Genomic DNA, 25,130 nt, shown 5'->3' with positions numbered 1-25,130 from the left:
TTGATTGGTGTTTTTAAAGTTACGTTATGGCAGGTCAGCTTGGCCAAGTGGATGGTACATCCTGTGATATGTGGGAAGTCATGGACGCACCACATGTCCTAGACGAACACATCTGCACAAAGTGTCACCAGCTGCAGAAGCTTGAGCTCCGGGTTTCGGAACTTGAGTGGTGGCTGGAGTCACTGTTGTGCATCCACAAGGCAGAGAACTATGTGGATAGCACGTTTAAGGAGGTGGTCACAACGTAGGTTAGGAGCATGCAGGCAGAGAGGGAATGGGTGACTGCCAGGCAGTCTAAGAGAACCAGACAGGCAGTGCAGGAGTTCCTTGATCTATCTTGCTTGCTAATTGGTTTTCCATTTTGGATACTGGTGAGAGCGATGGTTCCTCGGGGGAGTGCAGCCACAGCTAAGTCCATGGCACCACGGCTGGCTCAGCTGCACTGGAGGGGAGGACAAAGAGTGGAAGAGCAATAGTGATAGGGGATTTGTTAGGGGATCAGACAGGCGTTTCCGTGGCAGTAGACGTGACTCCAGGATGGTGTGTTGCCTCCCTGGTGCCAGGGCCAAGGATGTCACGGAGCGGCTGCAGTATATCCTTCTGGGGGACGGTGAACAGCCAGAGATCGTGGTCCACATTGGTACCAATGACATAGGTAAGAAGAGGGATGAGGTCCTGAAAGCAGGTTTTAGGGAGTTAGGAAGGAAATTACAAAACAGGATCTTAAAAGCAGTAATCTCAGGATTACTCCCAGTGCCATGTGCTCGTGAGCACAGGACTAGGAGGATTGATCGATTGAACACGTGGCTGGAGAATTAGTATAAGAGGTAGGGCATCAGATTTCTGAGGCATTGGGTCAAGAGCAGATGGAACAAGATGGACAGGCTACACCTTAACAGGACTGGAGTTAACATCCTTGCAGGGAGATTTGCTAGTCCTGTCGGAGAGTGTTTAAAAACATAGAAACTAGGGGCAGGAGTAGGCCATTCGGTCCTTTGGGCCTGCTTCGCCATTCAAAAAAGATCATGGCTGATTGTCTAATTCAGTATCCGATTCCCACTTTTTCCCCATATCCCTTGATCCTTTTGGTATTAAGAAATATATCTGTCACCTTCTTGAATATATTTAATGACTTGGCCTCCATGACCTTCTGCGGTAGAGAATTCCACAGGTTCACCACTCTCTGGGTGAAGAAATTTCTCCCCATCTCGGTTCTACATGACATACTCCATATCCTGAGACTGTGACCCCTGGTTCTGGACTCCCCAGCCATCGGGAGCATCCTCCCTGCATCTAACCTGTCTAGTACTGTTAGAATTTTATAGGTTTCTGAGATCCCCTCTCATTCTTCTAAACTCTAGTGAATATAGGCCTAGTCGACCCAATCTCTCCTCATATGTCAATCCTTCCATCCCAGGAATCAGCCTAGTAAATCTTCTTTGCACTTCCTCCATGGCAAGAACATCCTTCCTCAGATAAAGAGACCAAAAATGCATACAATACTCCAGATGCGCTCTCACCAAGGCCTTGTATAACTGCAGTAAGACATCCTTGCTCCTGTACTCAAATCTTCTTGCAATGAAGGCCAACATACCACTCACCTTCCTAATTGCTTGCTGCACCTGAATGCTTGCTTTCAGCGACTGGTGTACAAGGACATCCAGGTCTCGTTGCACCTCCCCTTTCCCAATCTATCACCATTCAGATAATAGTTTAAACTAGCTGACCAGGGGATAGGAACTTGAGAGGTAGCTCAAATTGGAAGGAAGTAAAGCTGGTAACAGAAGGTAGAAAATTAGCAAGTGACATTAGAAGGCAGGCAAAACAAAGGTGAGCATCAACTAGGCTTAGAACGCAGAATGTCAAAAACACAAGGTTAAGGGCACTCTACCTGAATGCACACAGCATGCACAAAAGGTAGATGATTTAAAGGCCCAAATAGAGGTAAATGGGTATGATCTAATTGCCATAACGGAAACGTGGCTACAGGGTGACCAAGACTGGGAACTGAATGTTCAAGGATATTCGACATTTCGGAAGGACAGGCAAAAAGGAAAAGGAGGTGGTGTTACGCTGATAATAAGGGATGGGATCAGTACATTAGTAAGGGAGGATCTCAGATCGGAAGAACAAAATGTGAAATCTGTTTGGGTGGAGCTAAGAAACAGCAAGGGGCAGCAAACATTGATAGGAGTTGTTCATAGGCCACCAAACAATAGTGGTAGTGTGGGGCATGGCATTAATCAGGAGATTAGAGAAGCATGTGGCATGGATAATACAGTAATCATGGGTGACTTCGATCTGCACATAGACTGGGTAAACCTAAAGAGCAGTAATGTTGTAGAGGACGAGTTTCTGGAGTGTATTAGGGATGGTTTTCTAGAGCAGTATGTTGAGGAACCGACTAGAGAACAGGCTATTTTAGATCTAGTATTATGTAATGAGAAAGGGTTAATTAATAATCTTATTGTAAAGGAACCTTTAGGGATGAGTGACCATAATATGACAGAAGTTTATGTTTGAAAGTGAAGTAGTTCAATCTGAAGCCAGGGTGTTAAATTGGAACAAAGGAAATTATGAACGTATGAGGGGCAAATTAGTTGAGGTGGGTTGGGAAAATACATTAAAAGGTATGACAGTACATAGGCAATGGATAGTCTTTAAAAAAATATTACATAGTTTACAGCAACTATACATTCCTTCAAGGCACAAAAACCCCAAAAGTAAAGGCAGTCAACCGCGGATAACAAAGGAAGTTAAGGATTGTATAAGATTAAAAGAAAAGGCCTATAAAATTGTCAGAAATAATAGTAAACCTGAAGATTGGGAGGATTTTAGAATACAGCAAAAGATAAAGAAAGGGGGAACAGAATATGAATGTAAGCTAGCAAAAAATATAAAAACAGACTGTAAAAGCTTCTATAGGTACGTAAAAAAGAAACATTTGGCTAAGACAAATGTGGGTCCATTACAGGCAGAGTCAGGAGAATTTATAATGGGGATTAGAGAAACGGCAGAGAAGCTAAATGATTACTTTGTGTCTGTCTTCACTGAAGAAGATACAAGAAATCTCCCAGAATTAGAGATCCAAGGGATTAGGGGGAATGAGGAATTGAAGCAAATTAGTAAGAAGGTTGCATTGGAGAAATTAATGCTGTTGAAGGTTGGTAAGTGCCCAGGACCTGATATTCTACATCCCAGAGTGTTGAAAGAGATAGCTATGGAGATAGTGGATGCATTGGTGATCATCTTCCAAAACTGTATAGATTCTGGAGCGGTTCCTGCAGATTGTAAGGTAGAAAATGTCACCCCACTATTTAAGAAGGGAGGGAGAGAGTAAACAGGGAATTACAGACCTGTTCGCCTTACATCAGTCATTGGGAAAATGCCAGAATCTATTCTAAAGGATGTAGTAAATGGACACTTGGATAATAATGATCTGATTGGGCATAGTCAACATGGATTTATGAATGGGAAATCATGTTTGACGAACCTGTTGGAGTTTTTTGAGGATGTTACTAATACAATTGATAAAGGGGAGTCGGTGGACATGGTATACTTGAATTTTCAGAAGGCTTTTGATAAAGTCCCCCACAGGAGGTTGGTTAGCAAAATTAAAGCACATGGGATAGGAGGTAACATACTGGCATGGATTAAGGATTGTTTAACAGGCAGAAAGCAGAGAGTAGGAATAAACAGGTCATTCTCACGTTGGCAGGCTGTGACTAGTGGGGTACCTCAGGGATCGGTGCTTGGGCCCCAGCTGTTCACAGTATACATCAATGATTTGGATGTGGCGACAAGATATAGTATTTCCAAGTTCGCGGATGACACAAAACTAGATGGGAATGTGTGTTGTGAGGAAGATGCAAAGCAGCTTCAAAGGAATTTGGACAGACTTAGTGAGTGGGCAAGAACATGGCAGATGGAATATAATGTGGAAAAATATGAGGTTATCCACTTTGGTAGGAGGAATAGATGTTCAGAGTATTTCTTAAATGTTAAGAGATTCGAAAGTGTAGATATCCGAAGGGACCTGGGTGTCCTTGTCAATTAGTCACTGAAAGCTAATATGCAGGTGCAGCAAGCAATTAAGAAGGCTAATGGTATGTTAGCCTTTATCGCAAGAGGATTTGAGGACAGGAGTAGTGAAGTCTTGCTTCAATTGTATAGAACCTTGGTTAGATCGCACTTGGAGTACTGTGTGCAGTTTTGGTCCCCTTACCTTAGGAAGGATATTATTGCCATAGAGGGAGTGCAGCGAAGGTTCACCAGACTTGTTCCCAGGATGATGGGACTTTCCAATGAAGATAGATTGCGGAAACTGAGGCTGTATTCTCTAGAGTTTCGAAGAATGAGAAGTGATCTCATTGAAACCTACAAAATACTTAAAGGGATAGATGCGGGTAAGATGTTTCCCCTGGTTGGGGAGTCTAAAACAGGACACAGTTTCAAAATAAGGGGAAAGCCTTAGGACAGAGATGAGGAGAAATTTCTTTACTCAGAGGGTTGTGAATCTTTGGAATTCTATACCCCAGAGGGCTGTGGAAGCTCAGTCATTGAGTATGTTTAAAGCAGAGATTGACAGATTTCTAAATACAAATGACATAAGGGGATATGAGGATAGTGTGGGAAAAAGGCATTGAAGTGGAGGATCAGCCATGATCTTATTGAATGGTAGGGCAAGCTCGATGGACTGAATGGCCTAGTCCTACTCCTATGTTCCTATGTAGTGTACAAGATGTGCTGAAGACATAAATTTCCCCCTACTGCTCTTGCTTAAGATCAGAAAGTGTTCAAAATGTGAGCCCCAAATCTTTAAAGGATTGGAAGAATGGATTCACATGAGGCTGTTCTGGAAACAATGACCAGCAAAGAGTCAATGAAACCAGTACAAGCTGGGCCCCAGATCAGGAGGGGTTTCTTGCTGTTGCGTGGCTTTTGAGGGGACACTCTGTACTTACAGGTACTGCCTATATTCGCTTCCTCTACTGTCTGATGAATACACTTTCTGAATGAGGATCTGGATGATGGAGATAAACAGGATGAAGTTCACCTAAATAAAAAGAACATCATAGTTCAGTGGAGTTCAGCATTTCTGGCCTGAGGTAAAACATCTGTCGTGCTGTTTAACTGCAAAAACAAATGTTTGGAGTCCGTCTAAGGGTTTGTTTAGTTTTGGAAATTTCTCAATTTTATTTTGAAAAGGACTGTTACCACATTTAGGCTGAGCAAGGGGATATTAGAGGTGGCAGTGTGCAGGGACCATCTAAGTACTGCACGAGGTGAAATTGAGCTGTGTGATATTAGTGATCAGGCATATTATGATTTTTTTTTAGTCCATTTTGCTCCTGAAGATGTTAACAAGTTTAATTTACATGGGTAAGCCACTCCATTAAAAAGTAAATAAGAAATTACATATGGACATATTAAGAATTTGCTGTTGTAGTTCACAACCTAATTTTAACCTCTTTGCTGGGTTCCTATCAATGGTATCGAAGGGAGTTCCAGCCAATCTCCTGTACCAGAACACCCGGCTTTGGAAACAGCATTGAGATTCTGCTATTTCAGCGCTGGTGGAAAGTTTGACCAGTTGCTATTACATAGAATTTCATAGAATGTACAGCACAGAAACAGGCTATTCGGCCCAACTGGTCTATGCCAGTGTTTATGGTCCACATGAGCCTCCTCCCACCACTTTTCATCTAACCCTATCAGCATTATTCCATTCTCCCGATGGTTGTCTTGCTTCCCCTGAAATGCATCCAAAACTATTCACCTCAACTACTCCATATGGTAGTGAGTTCCATATACTAAAGAAGTTTCTCCTGAATTCCCTATTGAATTTATTAGTGATTCCCTCGTTCCGGTCTGGTCCACAAGTGGAAACATCCTCTCTGTGTCTACCCCAAGACCTCTATCAGGTCATCCCTCAGCCTTCTTTTTTCTCGAGAATAGAACTCCAGCCTTTCCTGATCTTTCCTGATTGGTAACATCTCTCAGTTCTGGTATCATCCTTATGGATCTTTTTTGCACCTTCTCCAGTGCCTTTATGTCATTTTTGAAATATGGAGACTAGAATTGTGCACAGTATAATTGTCACAACATTACCATGGCTGTTGCAATATCAAGGAGAAGTAAACTGCAGGTTCACACATGTGAAGCTCTACACACTGAATTAGTGAACTCAGCTGTGCCTCTCGCTGTCAGCAGTGGCTCAGTGGTAGTCCTCTCCGAGTCAAAAGGTTGTGTGTTCAAGTCCAACTCCGAGGACTTGAACACAAGATCCAAGCTGACACTCCTGTGCAGTATTGAGGGACTGCTACACTGCTGGAAGGGTCATTTCTCAAATGAGACATTATTCTCACTCTTAGTTGGACATAGAAGGACTCATGGCATGATTTCAAAGAACAGCAGTGGACTTCTCCCTGCTGTCTTAGCCAATATTTATCCATCAATGGACAGGGTAAAAAATAAATTATTTGGTTATTATCACATTGCTGTTTGTGGGTCTTTGCTGCCACATTTCCTACGTCATAATGGTGACTATTCTTCAACAAGTACTTCCTCGGTTGTAAAGGGACATGTCTTTGGGACATCCAAATGCCATGAAAGTTGCTGTAGAAATGCAAAACTTTCTTTCTTGCTTCTCAAGATGAGCTGAGAACTACAGGCAGGAATAATGCAGACCACGCCTGTTTGCCTCCGAGTCGCCAATCTCGTGTGCCCACTGGCAGAGGATAAGAAAGTTTCCTGCCCTCCCTCACAGCCAGGGGGAATGCAAGACCCAGGGATACCCGCAACAGCAGAAGCAGAGAAAATACCATCAGAACTGTCGTGCAACTATGATCAGCAACCCCAATGTCAGCACAGGTCTCAAGGAAGAATACTCACCAAGATCGTCAGAGAAATGGGAGCCTTAATAATCCAAAAATATGGAGAGTCAATGGAATCCCAACACCTAAAGGAAATGTCCAGTTAAAAGGCTGGCTTTTAAAACTTTGTAATATAAACAAAATCTTATAGAACCCCAAGAATAGCTGAGTTAGCTGATCTTGGCAACTGTGCAAATGTACAAGAGAGAGACTACACATAGTCTAGGGAGTGGCAATAGTTAACCAGGGTTCCTGATCCTGATCTCTAACCAGTGACTCCTGCTGGAAGGTGTGTATATGTATGTATGTTTAGGTGTGTGTGTGTAAGGATATGTGTTTGGGTGTATTTGCACGTGTGTGTGCATGCATGTGTAAGGGTGTGTTTTTGTATATGTATTTGTATATGTGTGTGTAGGCATGTGTGTATTTGTGTGTGTGCGTCTAGGGACCTGTGTGTGTGTGTAGGCGGGGGTGTGTGTGCATGTGTTTAGTGGGGGGATGTATGTAGCGATCTGTGTGTCGGTGTGTGTATGTGTGCATATTTGTGTGTGTGTGTGTCTAGGGGCATGCATGTGCACGTGTGTAGGTGTGTGCATGTGTGAATATGCGCATGTGTGTGCGTGTATGTGTGTGAGTGTGTTTGGGGATGTATGCGTCTCTGGGTGTGTGCATGCATGCACGTGTTTAGGGTGTGTGCGTGTGTGACTGTGCGTGTGTGTGCACGTGCGTGCTTGCACATTTAGTGTGTGTGTAGGATCTTGTGTATGTGCGTTTGTTTAGGTGTGTGTGTGCAGGGGTGGATATGTGTGTATAGCGGTGCGTGTGTAGGATTGTCTGTGTGCATGTGTGCAGGGGTGCATGTGTGTAGGAGTGTATACGTCTGTGTAGGTGTATGTGTATGGGTACATGTGCAGGAGTGTCTGTGTGTGTTGGGTGGGTGTGTGTGGATGTAGGTGTGGGTGTGTCAGGGTGTGTGTGCAGGAGTTCTGTGTGCATGTATGTAGGGGTGCATGTGTATAGGAGTGTATACATCTGTGCAGGTGTGTGTGTGTGGATGTCGGTGTAGGTGCGTGGATGTCGGTGTAGGTGTGGATGTCGCTGAGGGTGTGTAGGGGTTTGCGTGTGGGTGTGTAGGTGTAGGTGTGGGTGTGTAGGGGTATGTGTGGAGGGGTGTAGTCAGGATCACACTCAGTTTTAAAAATCTCAATGGCCAAATATCCAACTAACACCCATCATCCAGACTCACACATAAAGAATGGCCGTTGGATGAGATACTGGACAGCAGCCAATGTCTTTGGAACCTGAACCATGTAGATTCAATTGGAAAAAAAAATCACATTGCTCTATTTCACAGATAAGGCTGTTCTCTCTTACCCAATATCATCGTGGCGCAGCATAGCAAGTGTCCAACTGACAGTGATCAACAGTGGTGTCCCTACAGAAACAGAAATGCACCATCAATAGTATAACGTAGGCTTTGTACCTTAGGCAGTGATTTTTCCCATGATGAACATGACTATGGCAGTTGGTCAACAAGTCTACTATTTTCAAAAAGACCAGGCAAAGGGCGGCACAGTGGTACAGTTGTTAGCACTGCTGCCTCACAATTCCAGCAAGCCGGGTTCAGTTCTGGGTACTGCCTGTGTTGAGTTTGCAAGGTCTCCCTGTGACTGCGTGGGTTTCTACCAGGTGCTTTGGTTTCCTCCCACAGCCTAAGACTTGCAGGTTGATAGGTAAATTGCCCCTAGTGGTGGTAGGAGAACTGAGGGAAGCTGGGGATGTGGTAGGGAATATGAGATTAATGTAGGATTAGTATAAATGGGTGGTTGATGGTTGGCACAGACTTGGTGGGCTGAAGGGCCTGTTTCAGTGCTGTATCTCTCTATGACTCTAATATATTTCTTCATGGTGAAGAGGATTAAAGAAATTGATGGTGGATTTAAGGAATTAATGTAACCAGTAAACAAACTTCTCATCTTCCTGTTCATTCTTTCACCAGGTTGGAGAGGTTAAATTTTGTTAGAAAATACAATGACTTGTGACAATAACAATAGATGACAGCTTCAATGAGCAATGGGTTCCCAGTCATAGTAGAACAATAAAGTGAAGCAGAAATGTACATTGTCTTGCAGTGGTAGGACATGGTCTTTCAGGAGAGCTATTCCCAGGCTACTCTAGCCCTTTCCACCATTTTCCTCAGACTGGTCTACTCAACAACTTAGAATCACAGAATGATTACAGAACAGGAGGTCATTCAGCCTGTCATGTCCATGCTGGCTCTCTGCAACAGCAATTCAGCTAGTTCCGTTCTCTCGCCCTTTCCCAATAACCCTGCAATTTTTTCTATTGATAATTACCAATTCCGTTTTGAAAGCCATGATTGAATCTGCCTCCCACTATACACTGAGGCAGTGTATTCCAAATCCAAACCACTTGCTGCATAAAAAAAGCGTTTCCTCATGTCGTCATTGGTTCTTTTGCCATTCACCTTATATCGGTGCCTTTTGGTTCTTGATCCTTCCGCCAATGGGAACAGTTTCTCTCTATCGACTCTGTCCAGCTACCTCATGATTTTGAACACTGCTATCAAATCTCCTCTCAACCTTCTCTTCTCCCAGGACAACATCCCTAGATTCTCCAATCTATCCATGTAACTGAAATTCCTCATCCTTGGAGCAATTCTGGTAAATCTTTTCTGCACTCTCTAAAACCTTCCTTCCTAAAGTGCAGTGCCTAGAACTGGACACAATACTCCAGTTGAGTCTAAACTAGTTTAGGTTTTATAAAGGACCAAGTCATCCATCTGCCTGCCCTTGTAGTTACAGTTGGTGATTACTGGGAGGCAGGAGAGGTGATGGAATGGAAGAGGGAAAGGATTTCTCAGAGGAAAGAAAGAAAGTAGGGGTTGCATTTGTATAGCACCTTTCACGGCCTCAGGACAGCCACAGCGCTTTGCAACCAATGAAATCTATAGAGCTACATAGAATTGCACAGAGGTTACAGCACAAGAACAGGCAATTCAGTCCAACTGGTCAATGTGAACCTCCTGCCACGCTTCTCTAACAATGCATTTAAAGTGTGGTCACTGTTGTAATTTAGGAAACACAATAGCTAGTTTGCACATAGCGAGCTCTCACATAATGTAATGAGCTCGTGACCAGATAATCTTTCAAGTGGGACCTGAACCAATAACCTTCGGATTCAGAAGCGAGGGTGTTACCCACTGAGACACAGTTGACAAAGAAGTGTCACACCTTCCGGAATGAATAAAGAGAATTGGGTTTTCACATCTTTGAAGGTGGCAGGACAAGTTGATAAAGCTGTTAAAAAAAGCATACGGGATCCTTGGTGTTATAAATTGAGTCATAGGCTGGGATTTTGTGAGCACCCACCCCTCGCCGGGGCCTTCCGGACTAGCCCTGGCGACCCCACCTCACCTACATCTGTTCCTGGGCTACAGCACTGGGCCTGGGTTCGAGGCCTCTGCAGTACCGGCAGTGGGCACCACTCCCGGTGGTGCTGCCAATGCTGCTGAACTGTTGGCCCTCTGATTGGCTGGCAGCTCTTGGAGGCGATTTTGAAGACTTTAAAGGGATGAGGATCTCGCCTCCTGAAACTTTGATTTAAAAAGACCAGAAGATCGTTCTCGGGTGGCATGAAAACGCAAATGCAGGGCTCCCCAGCCTTTTCGGCCCAGCGCTGGGAACCCCGCCTCCAGCACAAAAGCCAGCTCATAGAGTACAAAAACAATGAAGTTATTGTAAACCTTTATAAATCATTTATGAGGCCTCAACTCGAATATTGCCTCCAATTCTGGGCATTACACTTTAGAAAGGATGTCAAGACCTTGCATGAAGGTGCAGAGCAGATTTACGAGAATGGTAGCAGGGATGAGGGTGTTCAGTTATGTGGAGAAATTGGGATTATTCTCTATTGAGTCGAGTAGGTTAAGTGGAGATTTAATACAGGTGTTCAAAATTATGAGGGGTTTGGATGAATAGGGAGAAACTGCTTTCACGGGTGGGCAGGTCAAGAACCAGAAGACACAGTTTTAAGATAATTGGCAAAACAAACAGGGGGAGATGAGAATTTATTTTAGGCAGTGAATTGTTCTGATCGGGAATGCATTGCCTGAGGCGGTAATGGAAGCAGTTTCAATAGTAACTTACAAAAGAGAATTGGATAAATCGTTGAAAAGGCATAAAGTGCAGGGCTGTGGGGAAAGTGCAAGGGGAGTGGGACTAATTGGACAGCTCCTTCAAAGAGCTGGCACAGGCATGATGGGCCGACTGGCTTATTTCTTTGCTATATGATTCTATGACTGAAAAGAAAATGCCTTACCCCAGGCCATCACGATGTACCACCAGAAGTACTTTCTCTCAGTGAAGAAGACCACGATGAGCATGTGGAGATACATGCCTTCTGCCAACAGCCAGAAGAAGTTTGCTGTGATACTGAACTGGAAGAAGGTGATTGCAGCTTTGCAGGATGGCTGGAAAGGACAGAAGCTGACATTACCCTCCTTCTTGCCCCCTTATCCACCCATCCACCCCTACATACAGTCCTTCCATGAATCACCCTCAGAATTAACCAGTACTGCATTAAGCCCGTTTGTAAGACATAACGTCTGTGGGGAGGTTATTTACAGGATGTGGTCTCTCTGGCCCTGGGATTTAATGCTTATTAGTTACATTGTAACAGAGCAATCCTACAAGTCCTGATGACAGTGTGGCATTATATGGGATCTGTCCTGGAACAGACAACTTTGAACTAAGTAAAGCACCAGGTAATATTTACACTTGGTTACCAGTGCTGAACTATAGCCTGGGTAAACATTTGCCGACTCCTGCCAGCACCACTGGTGATGGTTGCAGTGTGAAGTGGACAAGTCGCTGTGGTCCCCTACAGAGACTCTGCCATCCTCGTTCCATTTGGCACAGTGTCAGCCTTGAATGAATCTAAATGTGGCTGGCGGGTACCCAATACAGGCCGAATATGTGACATATCCCTTGCTAAGCTGCGTGGACCTCTCCCCCAACTAGAAAACGGGGCTTTAATATCCTGCTCATGTGCTCCCTCCCTGCACACGGAACCCTCATGATTGGCACCAACACCACAAGATCAATGGTGGAATTTGCCAAGCTGATAACAAAAAGTACTGGGGAGAACTGAAAAGGGGACTATGTGGGACAGAGGGAATATAAGAACAGATTAGTGGCTAATATAAAAGGGAAGTTAAAAGTATTTTATAAACAAATAAATAGTAAAGAGTAGTCATTAGGAAGGGTGGGGCCAATTAGGGACCGAAAAGGAGATCTTATTGTGAAGGCAGAGGGCATGGCTGATGTACTAAATGAGTACTTTACATCTGTTGGGAAAACGGTGGGAGCATTTGTGGGTCGGAACCCAATTTAATAATCGATGGGCTTTGCCGAGGCTCTTTCCCAGAACCATGGCATTAGCATCCCACCTCCAGGAAGGCGGGTCGGATGATGCATCTATTCTGCCAAAGGAAGTATTTCTAATGAAAGGGTCTGTAACATGGGTTACAAGGACTCACCAGCACTTGGATTTTTGAGGCCACAGCAACCACAGGAATGGAGAGGACAATTGGGAAGGTTGCTCCCGGGATCTCTCACTCTTACCTGGAGGTCCTGCTGAGGGATCTGAGGGGCTGCAGTACGGTGAGCTCTCCCAAGGAAGAGAGGAAGAGGACAAACTCTCTCAACCAAGCAGGTGTGGCTGAGGAAGACAACAGCAGGGGTGTGGTCCCTCCAACCTGGAGATAGTGTACCAAGAGGATCCAGGGCCTCAGGAGGGCATGACGGGTGAATTGCTTTGACTTCCCCACCATTCTCCTGCACAGCACTCCTCAGGATAATACATCTTGCAGCTCCACTAATTCCTCTCCTTGCAGCCACCTCAATTCCCCATCTGAACAGCCAACACTCATACTCACCCTCATCCTATTGCCCTCTGGCACTCATGCTTCAGTCACCCTCCAGCAATGGTGTCTTTCCCTCCTTTCCACACCAGTCATTACCAATGCTCACTCCTCTCTGTTTTGTATCCTTGCAGGAGAAGAGAGCACACAACTTAGCAAGAGGCAGAGATCTGGGGTGGGAGGGCAGGGTGGCCCTCCAGTGATAGGCACCTTGTTGCCCATTGGGAACGCGTGCCCAACTGCTCCACTGGGAAGTAGCTCTTGTCCAGGAGGCTGCAGATGCCAGCAATGACCTGCTGTGAGAGCCTGAGCCTCCTGAGGCACTGGTGCTCAGACATTTTGAGCAAGCTGATCCCCTGCCTGTAGACCCTGTGTTGGGAGTCTTACCTCCTCCTTCCAGTTGAATCTCAGTGTCCATCCCTCTGCCCTGTGGAGGGGTATGCGGTTGAGGAGAAGGCAGCTGGTGCTGCAGCTGGTGTTGTTCCTGCTGCTGCGGGAGAAGCTGGCAGGGGCGTGGCCTCTGCTCTTTCCCCTTGGCTTAGGTGAAAGGTAAAGCTGCATAAGCTGCTCTCATGCCGTGTTGAAGGCTGGCAGCAGGGAAGTGCAGCTGAAGGTGAGTGAAGTGTTAGACAGGTAAAGTGTTCCAAGAAGTTGACAATCATATGTCAAGCAGTGAAAGCAGTCTCTGAACAGCAGCCTCTCACCTGGCCATGGAGGAAGCTCTTCTGCATAACTGATCAAAGCCTTCCCAGCTTGTCAGTTTCACTGATGAGGCTCTTCCCGCTGTGCTCTCACCTTGGTGACGCTGGCGAGTTGCTGACAGTTCTATAAACAGTTTCCCGGTTGGGAAATTTACAATTAGGGGTTAAAACTGTTCTTAATTGGCTTTTTAATTACCTTGATTACTTACCCAGCTGTTCCAAGGAGGATTCCCCACATGCCTTCAATCCCGTCCTGGTGAAACCCGGAAGAGAGCAGGATAATGTTGGGATCTCAACCTCATATCAATTTCTGGGGATTTAACTCGCTGCCACATGCAAACCCACCTCCCCTTGCCTGGGAAAATTCCCCTATAGAGCAGAAAAGCCAGGGAGTTCTGTGAAACCTTTAACACTGGTCAGCTAGGGTATTGTGGCTAGCTCTGGGCACCACACTCTAGAATTTACTAGAATGGTACCAGGGATGAAGGCCTTCAGTTATGTGGAGAGACAGGAGAAGCTGGGGGTCTTCTCTTTAAAGCAGAGAAGGTTAAGGAGAAATTAAATAAAGGTGTTCATAATCATGAATGGTTTTAATAGAGTACATACGGAGAAACTGCTTCCAGTGGCAGAAGGGTTGGTAACCAGAGGACCCAGATTTAAGATAATTGCCAAAAGAACCAGAGGCGACAACAGGAAAAAAAAATTACACAGTGACTTGTTATGATCTGGAATGCACTGCCTGAAAGAGCAATGGAAACAGATTCAATAATAACTTTCAAAGAGAATTGGTTAAATACTTGAATGGAAAAATTTGCAGGCCTATGAGGAAAAAGCGGGGAGAGAGATTAATTGGATAGCTCTATCAACCAGCTGGCACAGACATGATGGGCCTAATGGCCTCTTTCTGTGCTGTACGATTCTATGAATCTATGGGCTGGATATTAACAGCCAAAAATGAGTGGGTTGGGGTCAGATCAGAGGTTACAAATTTAAAAATCTCAAACATGACCCTAATCCACCTCCAACCTGCACACCTCCAGTTTAATAGAGATGGGACAAGGGCTGGGCAACTAAGGTGGTCCCAGGAGGCAGTTTGGAAATTTAAATATTTTAATGAGTCTGGCAGCCTCTGATTTAAGCTGTTTTATTGGTTTAACTGTGGCCATCTGGGTTTTCCAGGCCTCGGGAAACCTGGCAACTGAGGGGAGGTGAGGATAGCTTTGAAGAGAATTTAGATGCCTTTACAGCGCTGCTTGTGGGCCAGGAGGAATAGACGCAATTCCCCTGTCTCCCCAAGCCCACCTCATCAGCCTTAGTTGCCCAGCCCTATGTACAAAGACCCCCGGGGTCGGGGATCACACACCCCCACCCTCCAGGGCCATAGATTAGAGAACCTGGTCCTGTAGCCTTTTCTGGAGCCCTTCGGATGCTAAGCCTGCCAATCAGGCTGACTTCCGGGCCAGGAATCTGTGAATTATGAAAGACACAGACTATGGAGTTAAAATCCAGGTATACAGTTCAATTATTGTCTTGTCACATTTTGTGATACTTGACAATTTTTACACAGGACTAATTTCAGGTTATTTATATTAAGTTAAATTTAGCTACCAAAGGATTAAATCCATAGAACACATATATTCTGGAAATGTGAATCAGGTTCCTGCGTACCAGGTCATCTTGGAGGTTTAATGCAATGGAGGTTTAATACAACACGGTAATGAATGTTGTGTGATTGCCTTTAAGAGTGATGCCTTTAAGATCTTAGTATCCTAATGAGCTGAGTACCAGTATGCAGTCACGTGACTACATGCCAGTCTCACTCTGTAACTGCAACATCAAGAGGCAAGTCCTGTAAATGGTTAGCTCTGTACTGTACATAATAGCTGGCTGTTAATAAACCTGTTTGAGATCTTCAGTCAACTGAACTCCACACATCTCATTTATGTTGCATCAGACAACATAAAAAGCTACTCATTACACGGCGGCAGCTTACAATGAACATCTACAGGGAGTTGATCATCCGTCTGTTCAATGGGGACAGGGTTGGGGGTGTAGTTACCAGGATCCCACATCGAGGAGAGGGGTAGCAGATTTAGTTACAGCTTGATGACCTATCCTTCAGCACAAAGAACTTAGGGAGGGTCAGAGACAAACCTTTAGCTTCCTGTCCGGCTAAGAAAGGTGACTGGATAAGTTCGGAATGGGATTCAGATGTAAATGGAAACAAACCCCATTCCAATTTACAAGGGAGGCTGTTCATCTTCTGGAGTGAAGGAATTCAATTGGGCAGTATGTAAACTGGGTAGCTGAACCACTATCACTGTTTCCTGCCTGGCGAAGAAACTGAAAGCTTTCCCCCATGGCTGTGGCAGAACCGTATTTAAGAATTAAGGGTAAATCTGACCCTATTTCATTACTGTTTTAATTTAAAGTCAATACTGAGAGTGAGATCATATCTGTAATTGCTGACCAAGCACTATGAACTGCTCGACATGTCTCCCTGTACAATACCCGGGATCACCACAAGCTTTCACTTACCGTGGATAGGGTGCACTGATCAGAATCAGTGCCGAACAGCACCACATCTTTGATAAACACAGCAATGGCTCTCATAATGAAGGAGACAAACAGGTTCATGTGGATATAATTCCTGGTGCAGTGAAGCTTTCTGTGTCAAAGAAAGTTAAAGAACAGAAGATTTACAAATAAAAAAAGCATTTTGGGACCTAATAAGCCTCGTAATCTGTTTTTCATTGCTCAGTCCCATCTTCTCACTATATCCCTCAACCCCACCACCTCCATATCCCTCAACCACACATCCCCACCTTCCTGGCTCAGTTGAAGACTGGCCCTGATATTTACAGGGAGGCAGAGAGGAAGTGGGGATGTCTGGCAGAAACTGGCAGGGGGTTACGGTGGGGGGGGAGTGGAGAAGAGGGATTGCAGGTGGAGGTCACAGGGGGAGGGAGTTTGTGGGAGGAGGGCAGTCGTGGAGGATGGAGGTCATGGAGGGAGGGAGGGAAGTCATTGGCAGAGGGAGGTCGTTGGAGGAGGAAGGTCATGAGGGAGGGAGGTCGTAAAGGAGGGAAAGTCATGGAGGAGGGAGACGGTGGGAGGAGGGAGGTCATGGGGGAAAGGAGATTGCAGGGCACTGTGATCAGATCACAGGGAGGAGACAAATTGTAGCAGGTTTGCAAGTGGGGTTGGGGAAGCACTGCTTTTCCTCATGGCCCACAAGCAGTGCAGGAAAATCACATCTTCTGGGAGCGGCAGCCTTTGCCTCCTTTAGCTTAGGTTTTCTGAGTTCTGGGAAATATGGCCGAAAACCATTAAATGAAATTAGTTGTCAAAAGCGGAGGCAGGCAGCTTCATTAACATATTCTAATAACTGACCTGCCTCTCCAGAGCGGATTACTCGCATGTTCTGAAATCCGCCATAGTTAAACTAGAAATAGACATGTTTATGACCAATTGGGGTCCGGTTTCACATTTTTACCATTTTGACCCCACCCTAGGCCCACTTATGCTTGTCATGGGGTGTTAAAATTCCCCCCCCCCACCTATATTTGAAAACATTAGCATCTTTTTAGAAAATTGAATGAATGCTGTTTGCTTGCAGTGGGAGCTCGCAAAACTTCACCTGATCCCTAGATCTCGGCCATACATTATCACAGGGGTCAATTTATGGAAGGGCCTGAGAGGAGGTCTGGAAGACATTTCATAACTTGAAAGAAACGGCAAACTAAGGAAAGAATATCATTCTGTCTTAACGTGGGTGATGTGTTTAAATCTCATTTGCTGAAATGAAGGAAAGTGTATAGGACTAGTTCTTATTCAAAACACTCTCCCTTTTTAGAGAAGCAAATAATTTTGTTACTAATTTTTTTTCTTTTATGAAAACAAAAAAGCCAATTTCATTATCAGCATTCAGATCCTTGAGAAAAGTTTCCCTTCCTGTCACTCCAGCAATGTCAATTATGGCGAACATTCTTGTAAATCAAAGAACAGCTCCACAGCAGATTACTGCTTCAGATCAGCCTCAGAACAGTTTAAGAGCTCCTTGACTCAAGGAGACCATTTACAGGCTGGGAAATGATTCAAAAATTACCTTCCTCACAACCCGTCCTAGACTTACCTTTCCCTTGCAGATATCAAAAATACATCAATAAAAAAGCAGCACTCCCACAAGTGAATCAATTTGCTAGAACCAAATCTTAAAGTGGATGGCATGTATTGGCAGTGCACTTAGGCGACACGTGTTAAACATATCAATGAGAAAAACAGTACTCACACAGAGAGATGGATGAATTTCCAGATGCCAACTCAGACATTCTTAATATGGAGATGTAGGACATATATGGGATATGAGGTTAAAATATGCAAGAAAAACATTATGCACACATGAATGTTAAGAAGTATCTAACAAAGTGATACAATTTAAAATGGCAAAATGCAAATTATATTAGAGTGTGGCAGGCAGAAAGTACTGCTTGAAGGAATTTACATGGCTCATGTCATCCTGTCTGAATTTGCACAGCTCCTATGTTTTTGCAGAGAAGAGGGCAGGGAATGTTCCATCTTATGTCTTGTCCTTTTTTCCTCTGGGCCATGTTGCTTTAATAAAATCCCATTGACAGTAGCTTGGCTTTTGCAGTTGAACATTTTTGGGTGATTTTTCATAAGTCGTAATCAGTTTATTTTGAACCTGCTTGTACCTGTGTGATAGAAGCATATAGGGGATGCACTATGTTGTAGCCTACAGTCTCCATCGTCTGTAAGGAGACAATGTACGCTGAGTGGGTGGGCATTACACAGTCTATAGCTAAATCTGTATTTCATTGTTTAACGTCTCATGTAGGTATACTACACAAGTATACTGGTGTTAGCTGGGCTGAGTGGTAGCACTTTTGCCCCCTAAAACAGCAGGTTGTGGGCTTACGTCTTACCCCAAGAGTTTTGACACTCAGGGCAGTACTGAAGGAGCATTGTACTGCTGGAGGGGTCATCTGGTCATTATGTGTGGGACCTTGCTGTGCACAGTTTAGTTGCTGCATTTCCTAGATTGCAGTGATTACATTTCAAATAGTATTGAATTAAAGCACTCTGGGACATCCTGTCTTTCTTTATAATGAATTTTGAAGTAACTTGGCAGCAGGAATGATACAAAGTGAAAGAAGTCCAATTTCCAGTTATTTGTGTGCATGATTGGCAATCATCAACCTTCGTTACCTGCATCTTGTACATTCCCTTATTTGGCCTGATTGAGCATTTCTCACCAATCTTCATTAGTCCCTTTGTGTTGCACTTCCATTGAGTTACTGGCTAAAGTTAGGTGAGCTGTACTCTGTAAAATACTCAGGTACACATATAGGACCCCCTCCTGTGATATCTGTACATGGAAGGCTCCAGATATTCACATCCATCCTCACTGCTCACTTTGGTTCTTCTAGACAGGTCAGGCAGTTCTGGGACAAGCTTACAAACCCTTACAGGGTGCCTCACTGTAACAGTGGTTATGTTACTAGACTCGTTAACCCAGAGAACATGAGTTCAAATGCTTCTGTAGCCATTTAAATTCAATTTTAAAAGAAAAATCTCGTAATTTAAAAATCTGGAAAGCTGGTATCAGTACAGGAAACTGTCAGATTATTGTAAAAAAACTCACAGGATCAATAATGTCATTCAGGGAAAGAAACCTGCCTTCCTTACATAACCTGTCTTACACGTGACTCCACTGTACTGAATTCTTAACTCTCTAAGTTAAACCACTCATAGGCCATTCAACCCCTTGAGCTTATTCTGCCATTCAATTAGATCATGGTTGACCTATATCTTAATTTCATCTCCCCCCTTTGGTTCTGTAACCCTTAATACCTATCCACAACAAATATCCCAATCTCAGTTTTGAAATTTTCAATTGACCCCAGCCTTAGCAGATTTTTGGAGGAGAGAGTTCTAGATTTCCACTCAGTCATTAGGAATAGGTAATTAATGCTGGCCTTGCCACTAACATCCACATCCTGAAACTAAATTAAACAAACTGAAACTAGGTCCTCAGCACATGTAGTCAGTTATGAGGGAGACCAGTGACATCCTCACTGAATCCCTCAAGGCTTTCAGCAATAACCAGGTTCAAATTTGTAACATATCTGTCCTCATTAAAGGTTCATCTACTGCATTTACCAGATCAATGGATCCTGGTAATAAATTCAGCTCTCTTCCTCTTATCATGGCAGTCATGTGCATTAGTGAATGCAAGTGTGGGTGGTGTATATGTTGAACTTTAATACGAATTAATGGTTCCTTAGATATGCATTTTACAAATTTAATTTTAGTCCCTATGCATTTCACAGTACAGAGAAATAGTTTCCAATAGGTTTGCAAAACAAGTTGAGGAACTTGTTAACTAATGTAAAAATTGACACCAGTACATTTTAATTCCCTCTGTGCCTGCTGTTTCTATAGCAACAACACTTTATTGTCTTAACTATACAAAATTTCATACTTTTGCTTCTATATTGCACTTCCTCCAGCATTCTGTCCCAGTGAACTGCCTAATGACAACTACTTCCCTATCCTGATCCTGGGATGAGGGGTGGTGAGGCAGAGGTGGGGGGGGGGTGAGGGCGGGTGAGGCTAGGGGGTGGGGGTGGGGTTAGGACATGCCTCATTTCAAGGCTAGATGCAGGTGAGGAAGGCCATTCAGTCCATCCTTAACGCACCCAACAGAAATACAGGTAACTAACATTCTCCCCATCACATTATCAATCCATTACCCTCAATACTCTATCCAGAGACAAACTAAACACTAATCACTCTTCATTTGAAGAAGGAATTGCTGAGCTCTCTCTAAAGTTTCTGCTTCTGCATGTTTAACCTGTGTTCCTTGTTCTAATAACATGCACAGAGTGAGGTCATGCTAACCTTTGCTATAATCTTTAATATTTTGGAATAAGCAAAAAAGTGGCAGATGGAATTCAATGTCAGTAAATGTGAGGTGGAACATTTATGTAAAACAAGTGAAAAATAATAATTATATTTTGAATGGGGGTTGGTTGGGTGATGAGGAAGAGCAGCATCATTTGGGAGTTTAGCTTCACAAGTTATTAAAAGCAGTACCTCAAATGATCCTCAGTTCCCTTTCATCCATCACGTCATCCAACACTTTAACAAATAACTTTTTTTCTTCCTTTCAGATGTGAAGGACCACAGGCTTCAACAACTCTTAGATCCCAACGATCTCCAGATACTTCATTCCCTTCACTCTCCTCTGACCTATCCTGCCCTCCAATCTCACCCATTGTCGTGTTTTCATTTTCCCCTCCAACCTTCCCTTCTCTGACTCTGAGTGGTGATAGAGAGGATAAACTAGGATTCATTAGGATGCTGCCTGTTATAAGGAAATACATATAAAAAATTATAAAAAAAATTAGGGCTGTTCTCATTAGAACAGCAGAAAGTTTGGGGTAATTTGATAAAGGAGTTTAAGTTTATGAAGGGCTAGATCAGAATTGATAGAAACAGACTTGTTTCCAGTGATTTGAGGGGTTTAGCACAAGGGGACATAGGAATCAGATTAATTGTAAGAGAGGACAGAGAGGAAGACTTTTTTACACCGTTGGTTGTGAGCCTGTAGAATGCACCAGTAGGGTTAGTGATTGAAATAGAGAAACCATGTCGGCACAGTGGTGCAGTGGTTAGCACTGCAGCCTCACAGCTCCAGTGACCTGGGTTCGGTTCTGGGTACTGCCTGTGTGGAGTTTGCAAGTTCTCCCTGTGACTGCGTGGGTTTCCGCCGGGTGTTCTGGTTTCCTCCCACAGCCAAAGACTTGCAGGTTGATAGGTAAATTGGCCATTGTAAATTGCCCCTAGTGTGGTTGGAGAATGGTAGGGAATATGGGATTGATGTGGTAGGGAATATAGGATTAAATGTAGGATTAGTATAAATGGGTGGTTGATGGTCCGCGCAGACTTGGTGGGCCGAAGGGCCTGTTTCAGTGCTGTATCTTTCTATGACTATGTCAACATTTAAGATTGGCTTAGATAGGTGGTTTTCTGGAAAGAGAACAAAAGGGATATTGGAACGGGGCGGGTATATGGAGAGGATAAACACCAATATGGACTGGTTGAGCCAATCAGCCTGTTTCCACGTTGCACTTTCTAATTAGTTTCTGTAGATTTCCCTCTCATTCCCTTGCGTCCTAGTCAATATTTATCACTTCTTTCTTTCCTTAACATTCTACTTTTCAGGTAATTTACTGCTTCCTAACTGCAGATGATAGAGGGATTGGGCTTTCTCTCTTTCAATGGTCTGTGGGAGTTATAGCCCACATTTTAACACAATCTAAAAAGCATGAGCTGGCAGGCCTTAGACTAGGTAAATTATTAAAGGGTCTGGGCAGTGATGAGAGTGGGATTAGACTGCGTGGGATATTGAAGGGTATGGGGAGTGAGTGGGAAAGTGGAATTAGACAAGGTGGAATATTATGATGTATAGGGAGTGAGGAGAGAGGGATTAGTTTAGATGGGATATTAAAGGTAACAGGGATTTTGGAGAGTTGATGTGATCACTCTTGTGAGGAAATAAACGGAGGCAATCTGTTTCTGTCCTCTAACATTTTTAGATTCTATGAATATGATGTGTTGTAACCAGTGCAGTCCAAAGCAAAAGCATCTTCTTGATGTTGAGCTAAGTCCAGAAATTTGAAGCCAAGTTTGAAAGAAGATCTAAATCTACAACAAAATGTGGCAGTCCTCTCAAAGGCAGAGCTCCCGAGTCTGTTGGCACTAATCAAACAGAGGTGGCTTTGGTGTATCAGGCATGTCTGCAGAATGGAAGATGGTGTCATACCCAAGGACCTTCTGTATGATGAGGTATCTGGGGCAAGACGACCAGTGGGGTGCCTAAAGCTCTGCTTCAAGGATGCTTGCAAGCGCGACGTGAAGGCCCTAAATGTCAACTATCGCACCTGGGAGTTACTTGCTGGTGGAAGAGGGAAATGGCGACAAATCCTGTGTCTTGCGCCAGCACAACAACCAGTTGCTACAGCAGCTTGGCAACAGGCGCCGAAGTCAAAAACAACAATTCACAGCATCACTTGGCAGCTTCACGTCCAGCATTTGTGGCAGAACCTGCCTCTCAAGGATTGACCTTCACAGCCATCAACAAAGGTTCACCAAGAGAAGACACCCCACCTAAATATAGATTGTTTGCTGTATGTCTATCACCCTTTGTAGATGGAAGGATGCCAACCGACCACCCAAATATGATGCATTGTAATATTTGTAGAATAATTTACCTGAAGAGACATAGAATGATCAGTGCTGCGCTCAGGAACAGCAGAGACAGGCTGTGACCGACTGTGTAGCTTATCTTCACTGCCTGGAGAAATATTTCCTGAATGGGAAAATAACAGAGATCATGAAATTTGAGAACAGTCCTATTGATGGCAAATAAATGCAAAATACATTGACGTGGGAGGAGGGAGAGTCTGGTCTGCTTTAGTGACACAGCCTAAATATGCTCAAGAAATTTCTATTGTTTGGTATTTCTAAAAAGATTGAGAGAGAGCTCTTTTCCAACTTTTTGATGATTTCTCTGACTAGGAGAGATTTCCACAAATCCCTTTCCAATGTCGCCATAATTGGGATGGATGATGGGGGTCCAATATTAGCCAATACAAAAGCCTGAGGCCTACCATTCTTAGGCTTCACCATGACTGTTCAGAATGGATGCAAAGGAGGCTGTATGTAAAAAAAAAAAAAATCCTAGCACTCATGATCAATTTGCCCAGTTGCTCTGTATGAGCCCCCTGCCCCTTACCTTGCTCTCTCCTATGCCTGCTGCCTTTCCCTGTACAACAGTCAACCAGCCGCTTTTCCCTGGCTGTTGGCACCTGACAGGCTGGTTCTCACACTCCCAGTTGCCTTGGAACACAAGAACATTCTGGAGCAGTAACAGGCAGGGCATGCACGGTGCCGGTGAAGCTGTGTGCATAGCGTGTCATGCAGTGTGTGCCTGCACCATTTTGGGGAACTGGCTACTGCTCAAAACATATTATTGTTAACACTGACCTACATACCACCTAATAGTAGAAGGGAGGTTGTTACGTCTTCTTGTTGTTTTTTGGTTCCCAGATGTTGGAAATAATCACCCTTTAAACTTGGAAAGGCTTGAGTTTTTTATTTATTTGTTCAGCCACCATGCTGTCTGCTGTAGAACTGGTGAAACTGGTTTTGTGTTACATATCCCATGACTCTCCAATGCTGCGGTGAATGTGGCCCCACTGGAACACTTATACATAACGACTAGTTCCTAGCTAATTAGTTCCGAGCACTTTACGGATAGTATAACAATATATAGCATCCATTTTTCTTTAAAACATAATGCCCCTATATCAATATAACTGTCAATGTAACTAAAGAAGATTATCAACTGACTTTTAGAAATAATCTGAACCCTTTTTATAGTCTTTTATAGTGTGTATTCTTTTTCTAAAAAATATTCATGGTATCGCTTGGGTGGTAAGATGTTGTGCCTCCATCTTGTAGATTTGGTATTTGTTGGTCTCAGTGGTGAGTTGGCACACTGTACAGGCGATATTGTGTCACTTGCTGGTGACGTTAAAGTTGTCTCGCTGGATTGTGATGTTTCCAGTGTTGTTGATGGTCTTTTCTGTTGTTCCAGCTCTGGTGTAGGTCGAATATGGATTCTGTTCCTTCTCATTTGGTTACCGGTTTCGGTCTCAGTCCAGGTTTTCATGATTGGATCCTGTACGTGTACAGTTTGTCCTTTCAACAGCTCGGGTAGGGATTTAGTATATTTGTTGAAGTGTTGCTCTCCTCTTACCTGTGCTTCAGTGAGTTGTCTCACTTATTCCTGGTCACTTGAAGGATGTATTTTGCTTGGCAGAGTTGTCTTATATTTTCTTCTATTCAACAGCTTTGCAGGTGATTTCATGTCAGCCTTGAGAGGTGTGGATCGGAGTGACAATAAGGCCAGGTTTGGGTCTTCCTTCATCTCTCGGCATTTCACAAGTGTTCTTTTGACCGTTTGGACGTGTCTTTCTATAAATCCGTGTCCCCGTGGGTAGTGTGGTGATGAGGTGATGGTGTTGAACCCATACTGGTCAGCGAATTCCTTAAATTCTCTGGATCTAAATTGTGTGCCATTGTCACATGTAAACCTTTCAGGAATCCCTTGCTCAGCGAACAGAACTCGTACTGCTGAGAGGATTGATGTGGCTCTCAAGTCTTTCACCTTCTGGATAAAAGGGAACTTTGAGTAGTAGTCTGCGACAATGAGATATCATTCTTGATTATGTGTGAATAAATTGACTCCTACAGTACGCCATGGTCTGGGTGGTACCTCAGTTGCTATCATCTCTTTTTTGCTGTGTGTTTCAGTACTTCTGGCATACATTGCATGTAGACACCATATTTTCAATATCTTTGTATATGCCTATCCAGTACACAGCTGATTTGACTCTGAGCTTACACTTCTCCATTCCCATATGAGCTTTGTGTATCTTTTGGAGAAGTTCTTCCTGCATTGTTTTGGGCTTGATTATTCTGGATCCGGCCAGCAGAACACCATCTTCTAGTGACCCC

At 43.9% G+C, this 25,130-nt stretch overlaps 1 protein-coding gene across 1 annotated transcript in view; it reads right to left on the bottom strand.

The window, feature by feature from the left end:
- LOC137347984 (vasoactive intestinal polypeptide receptor-like) overlaps positions 1–25,130 on the bottom strand; it is a 68,293-nt gene that overhangs the window by 10,740 nt on the left and 32,423 nt on the right. Inside the window, exons 5-10 of the mRNA XM_068013056.1 lie at positions 22,820–22,917; positions 16,059–16,188; positions 11,217–11,367; positions 8,250–8,310; positions 6,895–6,961; positions 4,965–5,056 (exon numbers count right to left, since the gene is read on the bottom strand). Coding sequence (XP_067869157.1) covers positions 4,965–5,056; positions 6,895–6,961; positions 8,250–8,310; positions 11,217–11,367; positions 16,059–16,188; positions 22,820–22,917 — 599 coding nt within the window. The remainder of the gene's footprint in view (positions 1–4,964; positions 5,057–6,894; positions 6,962–8,249; positions 8,311–11,216; positions 11,368–16,058; positions 16,189–22,819; positions 22,918–25,130) is intronic.

Source organism: Heterodontus francisci, chromosome 33, assembly GCF_036365525.1.
Source record: "Heterodontus francisci isolate sHetFra1 chromosome 33, sHetFra1.hap1, whole genome shotgun sequence".
Lineage (NCBI taxonomy): Eukaryota > Metazoa > Chordata > Chondrichthyes > Heterodontiformes > Heterodontidae > Heterodontus > Heterodontus francisci.
The sequence above is the reverse complement of the archived record's forward strand: the minus strand, read 5'-3'. Positions and strand labels throughout refer to the sequence as shown.